The sequence below is a fragment of the Microcaecilia unicolor genome, chromosome 12, assembly GCF_901765095.1.
Source record: "Microcaecilia unicolor chromosome 12, aMicUni1.1, whole genome shotgun sequence".
NCBI classification, from domain to species: Eukaryota; Metazoa; Chordata; class Amphibia; order Gymnophiona; family Siphonopidae; genus Microcaecilia; species Microcaecilia unicolor.
This window is the reverse complement of record NC_044042.1, coordinates 43876320-43884123: the sequence shown is the minus strand read 5'-3', so window position 1 is coordinate 43884123 and position 7804 is coordinate 43876320. Positions and strand designations below refer to the sequence as shown.

Below are 7804 nucleotides of genomic sequence, written 5' to 3'. Positions count from 1 at the left end.
TTATATCCATATGCGCCCTCCTCCCCCCCTGTAAACCCACTTCCCCACCCCACCCCTTCCCATTCCCCCCCCCCCGATTTCCGCCCCCCCCCCCCACCTCCTAATTACAGCTTTCATTCTACACCCAGTATACATTCTAAATGCATCCATTCTTCCGCTTCTTGATCGAAGCGTGGGTGTTGACTTCTTTTGCAAATCCAGAGTTGAAACTTTTCAGTAATCTAACTCCCTTTCCCTATTATAGTAGTTGGCTCCTGACAACAGTGTCCAACACGCCTACAGCTTTGCAGTAAACTTATAGTGAAGCAAAAGAGGATATCCAAATTTAAACCATGGAATCGGGTCAAAGGAACATACCATCCTACCTTGCTCTCTCCATCTTTAACGTATTGGCCTGCTGCTTCCCTTTGGGAGTAATCGCTCTGGTCTGTTCTCTCCGGGTAAGTTCCTTTATCTTTTTCTCTTTTTCTTCTGTGACTTGCACATTTTACTCTTTCTTTTACAGATGTCTTTAACATTTGACATACCTTAAAAGCAGGCACAGTTACAGCATACATATCAAATAATGATAATAAATAGACAAACAGGCACACAAAGGAAAGCATGTTTCTCATGTGCAGCTCAATTGTGCACAAGAATCAAGCAGTTTGCTTTAGCTCAAAAGCTATTATAAAAAATCCACAGAAGAAAAGACACTCTCAATATTTCTGAGATATTTGTATCATTGATATTAGATAATTGCCTCATTTTCATTGCCAGATAATATTTTATCTTCACTATCTTTTGCTTAGTCCACAAATTGTAATGAAAGAGACACAGTCTGGGAGAGTCTTAAGAAGCTGCAACAGAAAAGACAGAAGGAGAGGTCAATAAACGGGGCAATGTCTAGACAGTTTCCTGCTCCTAGTAGGGTCAGGTGGAGAGATGTTAACCCCATTGGAGGCTCATTTTGAAAGCACTTAGAATTACAAAGTTCTATAGGTTACTATGGAACTTTGTAAGTCTAAATGTTTGAAAATATATACGTCACCCAACTCTGGACTGTATACAGGTTCTCAATCCCAACCCGAAAACCAGTAAGAGATCATCCTCAGTTCCTGGCTCAGACCTCACAATTGACTTTCACCAAAAGTCAGAGAAGTTGTAGGTGATGCTCATTACTCCTGTGCTAACTGTTGTGTTTATTTCATCAGGTGAGTACTACTCATCTAAGTATACAAATATTGTTTAACTTAGTTGACAGCCTTATAAATATTGATGATTTAATGTTAGAATCTGGATTTAACATTCCTACAGCCGATGAATTGGCTTTATAATTTAGAAATAAGGTGAAAACTATTCGGACTCATTTACAATAAAGTACTGTCTTGCAACTTGATGTCGTGAATGGATCAGTTGGTATTCCTGGGGACCATATATGGGAGTATTTTGAACCAGACCATCCAGGAAGTCAGGCTTCTGTTAGCTCGGTATGCCAATGAACTCATGTGCAGTTCACATGATGAACAATGCCAGCACTGCTTTTCTAACTGCACTGACCACATGACTGAATGGGGGGGGGGGGGGGGGGGGGGGGGGGAGATTGTTTTAGCACTAATTCCCAAAAACTCTAGAGGGAATTTACAAGTAATGAGTAACTATCCTTCTGTTGCATCTATTCCATTGTTTATGAAAATTATGGAGGGTTATGTTACCAAGTTGCTGGAAAATTACCTGGATAAACGTAGCATTCTGCATCCATCACAGTCTGGTTTTAAGAACTATTTACTGAAATGGTGATAGGTTCTATTATTACACAAGGAAAATCTTTGCTGCAACAGCAGAGCATAACTTGGTGTCCAGGGATTACCTTCTGACCCAGAGTTTGTCCACTACATTAACGCTGCTTGCATCCACCTATTTTTAAAGACTTTGTTCTATCTTGTGATTTTCTCTCAAGCTACAAAATATATATAGGTCAGTTTCCTGTGACATGTTTTAATATATTCACACACTTCTCAGGCAGGCCCTGTTGCCGAAACACAGTGCCGTGTCGAGTCCAACTTTGTTACAGAATAAAGAGCATATCTCTTCAGCCCATCGTCTTGGTTCTTGAAAGAGTCTTGTTGATCATGCTACTCCCCTGCTGTTGTTGTTGTGTTCTTTTTGTAGTGGATCCAGTTTCTCCACCTCGGTGGTTGACCCCTGTCTACTACATTGAACAAAATTTCAGAGTATGCACAATTGATTGAGGATTGGATTTTGGCCCAATGGCTTTAAATTAAATCGAGACAACACTAGGTTTCTGTGGATAGGTTCATTTGATAGGATTGGGATCCCTCAGAGTTTTACCATCAAAACAGACACTTTCACCTTTGAGTTTCTATCTAAATTTTTTTTGGGGGGGAGGGGGTAGAAGTAGACTAGTCTTTTTATATGTTGCAAAAACAGAGCAATTCGTAAATACTTTGCACCAGTAAATGTTTTAGATTATTAGTCCAGACTTTAATTCTATCTAGGATAAATTATTGTAATATTATCTATGTTGGATGTTCCAAAGCTTTAATTAGACAGGTGCAGGTCATATAGAATACTGCAGCACATTTGATATATACAGCCCTCAAATTCGATTCTGTTGTCCTGTTTTTTTTTGTGGAGCTGCATTGGCTCCCATTAGAAACCAGATTGCAATTTAAGGGGGTCTTTTACTAAGGTGTTCTAACATTTATAGCTCATGCTAACAATCATCCAGTGCTAAAAGACCTCTTACCTTATGTACTATTATTTTTAAAAACATGAGTGGTGATGCTCCAGATTATCTATGTGATTCGATTACATTTCCTCAAAAATGTCTTTTTTAAATGACTTGTAACCAAATGTTATTGTGTTTCCCATCGGTAAAGAGGATTAAATCACATAAGGTGTTTAATTCCTCGCTTAAGTATCAGGCAGGTTTAGTCTGGAATTCACTGCCATCTCAGATTTGATTACTCCCTGATTATTTAATGTTTAGGAAAACCTTGAATATAACAAAAGAGAGGGAACGAAGTACAAACTAAAGTCCAAACAAAAAAAACAGCACCACGGGCCTTTAAAATGGAACACAGTTCTTTAATGAATGAGCCTTGACAAAAAGACCCGACACAGAAAGTGAAAGTGCCTTGGTGCTTTGTAGCTTTTACTATATGAGATGTGGGGTAAGGAATAATATATTGTAGAGGAATATATTCGAGTTATTCCCCAAGGTTTCCACGTCATCACTGTGACCCCTGACACAGGTGCTAGTCACTGAAACACGGCCCGTGCCGGGTCTTTTTGTCAAGGCTCATTCATTAAAGAACTGTGTTCCATTTTTAAAGGCCCATGGTGCTGTTTGTTTGTTTTTTTGTTAGGAAAACCTTGAAAACATTTTTATTTCACAGATATGTACTACTGGGAAATTAGATCATGTTTGGCATGTGCATTGTAATTCCTGCGTAACCCTAGTAGCACTTTAGAAATGTTAAGTAGTAGTAGTAGTAATCCGCATAGAACTGTTAAGGTATCTGTGGAATAGAAGTTTGGTCATAATAAGCCTTATGGGAACAAATTAATTTGTTATGGGAACAATGGGCATTAATGGGTTAAGCCAGGTCTCAAGGATGTGCCCATACCAAAAATAGCTATTTGCCATACTGTTTTCTCTGCTGTAGACTGGCTGGATTGTTGGTGTCTCTTATGGAGGAAAATAAAAACCCTCAGGCCTTTCCTTGGATTCTTGAGCTTTGACTGCTTCTCTTTTTTTTATACACATTTCTGCCCAGTTTTTTTTCAATGCTTGGAAACCCATGTTGTAAATAGAAGTTTTCAAGCCCATACTTGCAAAGGAAGTGGTACTTTTTGGTCACCGTATAAGAAGTAAAATTGTACACCCAAACCAATAAATACTATTCAAACGTATGTGTTTACTCTGAGTCTAAGGAACCTTCCTCCTCCCCTTCAGCCACAAGTGATGGTATTGTTATGCTGGACAGTATTTGGCAATCTTTATCATTTGTGTGTGTGTGTGTTTTTTCTTTTGTAGCACATAAGCAAAGTCTGGATTTGGCTTGTATCTCCTTTCCCCGTCATTAGTCTTCTCCCTTAATTGCAGCCAGACCTCCTCAAGCAAGCTGCATTGTTTCAACTATTAGTATCCAATTATCACAGCCTGGCAAATTAAGCTACAAATTCCTCATTTTTAAGGAATCATTTGCCATTTTCACATTAACTAATCTTTTCTTGGTATTTATGGAGTTTTTCTGGGAGGGGAGACCTTGCTACTGTGTGTTTTAGAGACCCCAAGCTGTCTGCCCTATCCCCTTTCTGGACGTTAAAACTCCACAACGATAGCTATGAGGGGACAGATAGAATTACTTCCAGATTTGAATACACTAGAGAAATGAGTTAAGGAGATATTTCTACACTTAGCAGGCTTGTTACAATTTTGCTGAGTTCCCTATTAGTCTGATTGTAAGAGCATCTCAATCAGGGGACATGCCATGGAAGAACTACCAGTGAAATCATACTTTTAACTACTAGAGGCACTGGAGAGCCATGGACTGTCTTCTTTATGCCCTGATATTTTCCACTCCATCTCCTTGGCAACACCCTAGTGAAGCCAGCTTCCTGAACCATCACAGACTGAACCCCAAAAGCTGTCTTCCAACCTAACCCTTCCTTCCTGATCTGGTACTGCACAGAAGGGGCTGATGTACTAACTAAGAAGTTTTCTCATAGACATAACTTGGAGAATACTTTTTAGTACATCTATCCTGTGTGTGTGATAGATACAGATTTACATATATATCGATATATTTTAGACCTGTATTTAAGGGACTACCAAACAAGTCTAAAATATGCCCATTTAAATCTCAGTGTGCTGCCTGATTTAAAATCACTAGGTATACATAAAGCCCCATTTACATATGTAAATCCACCATTAGCTATGTAAATGTCATCTAAACATTCTAAAATATCCTCTAATGCCTTTTACGGGGTTACCTTTAAAAAATCATGAGTAGTTTTTGAGGGTTATACTTCTCAGTCTTGCCAGTTTTTGTACTTTTTTCTTGTTACTGGAAATATAAAATTCAAGGAACAGGGAATATTTCTTTCAGTGATTTGTCTAATAGCAGTGCCTGTAGGGATCTTATGGTTTACCTTGCTCTATTGTTTTCTTTTCTTTGTATTGTAGTAGGATTTTCCTGGGTATCTCAGCTGAAGATGTCGTCATCCTGAGTTGTTAAAGTGCTAGGATTTTTGTTTGGAGGATTCAGTTTGCCCTGTCTTTTGGGTCAGAACATGTACAGCAGTACTGTGTAGCTTGGCTGTGTATAATGTTTGTGTCTTTGTGCGGGTGATGGAAATTGGAGCTGTGAAAGAAACTGCATCTGTGGCTAATTTTCTCCTTATAGATGTTTCTAGATTGAAGATCGCAACCGCAGCACCTCTCAAAATAATCTTTTCCATGAAGAAGCCTATTTACCTTGAATCCAGCTAGTAGGCATTACCTTTTAGCAATAAGCAACACATTACTCCTCCTACTCCCCCCTCCCTCAAAACACTTCCTCTTCAGCAGCCCTAGTCCCAAGATCCAACTTGGGGATTCATGTGAACCTTCCACAGTACAGTACTGGCATTGAGCTGCCCATGCTCACTGTTAAACTTTAGCACATATTTCATTTATGTGTGTAGTCATTGAAGGCTTGGTGGTGTACAGATATGGTGTGAGGACATATTTATTTATTTTATACCTTTCTGGCCCATCTATTACCTAGGCAGGTTATAATAAAACATATATAATTAAAACCACAATTAAAAACAAAGTAACACAATACAATACAACACTGTCTGGTTTTTTATAACCATATCCTAAGACAAAAAAACTTGAAGAAACAAATGTAGCTGCTTCTTAACTATTGATAGCTCTGTGCGCATAATTTCTACTACTACTACTAATAATCATTTCTATAGTGCTACTAGACATACGCAGCGCTGTACACATTATGTGCAGGTACTTTTTCTGTCCCTAGAGGGCTAAAAATCTAAATTTAATGTATGCATATCTTTTCTTTGAAAATTATCTCAGAAAGTACATGCACACATTTATGTCTGCTACAGTACAGAGAAATTTCATGGTTTACTTACATGTATATATGTGTATTTTATAAAGTATGCACAGAAACAGTAACCCCTCCCCAAACCTGCCCCGGAGAACAGCTTCACTCACTTCAGATAAACCTATGTGCATACAGCTTGTACTAGATCTACTAAGTTGCCCTGTAGCATGATATGAGTTAATTGTCAGAATTATTGATTTTGCTGGATCAGATCTAAATCATATAAAAAAATACAGCTTTAATGACGTATGGGGACAGGATCAGATAAACTAGTCTGGCTTTCATTTCACATTCCCCCTTCCCTCTGGAAAACTACTGAGAACATGAACTAGCTGGGTGGATACCTAATGCCATCAACACCTCTCCAAAGACAGCAATCCCAGAGACTACAGTAACAAAAGACAGTGAAACTCCACCTATTACTCAGACTCAGAAGCCCATCTATCAGACAAAAGAAGCCCAATCACTCTCAGACAATGGACCAGCAGATGTTCCTTTCCAAAGAATCAATCACAGAGACTGCACCTAACAAAAGACTTTACCTCCACCTATTCTCAGACAAAAACTAAGCCCATCTAAGCTCAATCACTCTCAGACAATGGACCAGCAGATGTCCAGATGATGTCATCGACCAGGTGACCCATTACTAAAAACAGATGAGACCATTTTACTAGAAAAGGAGCTGGAATTGCTGCTGGGCTGGGGCTCTCTTCCTCTGGACACTGGGCTCATGGATTCCTGACTGGTTTCGCTCTCTTTGGTCCTGCCTCCTGCCTCTCTGCTGGACATTACCCACATCCTGGCAAGACTTTTCCAGGCAACAACCACAACTTTACAACAAAAGACTACTTCAGCAGAGAGGATTTCCTTCATCACTCCAACCAGCTACCAGACTCTATCAAAGTGAGTTATCATATCCAGCATAATTTATAATTCAGACTTGATATCTTGATAAACCACATTTCCACTTGTGATTCTTAAAACTGCCTCTTTGAAGGAGTGAACAAACATGTGGACAAAGGGGAGTCGGTTGATATTGTGTATCTGGATTTTCAAAAGGCGTTTGACAAGGTACCTCATGAAAGGCTACAGAGGAAATTGGAGGGTCATGGGATAGGAGGAAATGTCCTATTGTGGATTAAAAACTGGTTGAAGGATAGGAAACAGAGAGTGGGGTTAAATGGGCAGTATTCACAATGGAGAAGGGTAGTTAGTGGGGTTCCTCAGGGGTCCGTGCTAGGACCGCTGCTTTTTAATATATTTATAAATGATTTAGAGATGGGAGTAACTAGCGAGGTAATTAAATTTGCTGATGACACAAAGTTATTCAAAGTCGTTAAATCGCGACAGGATTGTGAAAATTACAAGAGGACCTTACGAGACTGGGAGACTGGGCGGCTAAATGGCAGATGATGTTTAATGTGAGCAAGTGCAAGGTGATGCATGTGAGAAAAAAGAACCCAAATTATAGCTACGTCATGCAAGGTTCCACGTTAGGAGTTACGGACCAAGAAAGGGATCTGGGTGTCGTCGTCGATAACACACTGAAACCTTCTGCTCAGTGTGCTGCTGCGGCTAAGAAAGCGAATAGAATGTTGGGTATTATCAGGAAAGGTATGGAAAACAGGTGTGAGGATGTTATAATGCCATTGTATCGCTCCATGGTGCGACCGCACCTTGAGTAT

The 7804-nt window shown here is 39.5% G+C and overlaps 1 protein-coding gene across 1 annotated transcript in view; it reads left to right on the top strand.

Annotated features, from left to right (window-relative positions):
* Positions 1-217: 217 nt before the first annotated feature.
* LOC115482126 (synapse differentiation-inducing gene protein 1-like) overlaps positions 218-7804 on the top strand; it is a 52495-nt gene continuing 44908 nt past the window's right edge. Inside the window, exon 1 of the mRNA XM_030221696.1 lies at positions 218-440. Coding sequence (XP_030077556.1) covers positions 333-440 — 108 coding nt within the window. The 5' untranslated portion in view covers positions 218-332. The remainder of the gene's footprint in view (positions 441-7804) is intronic.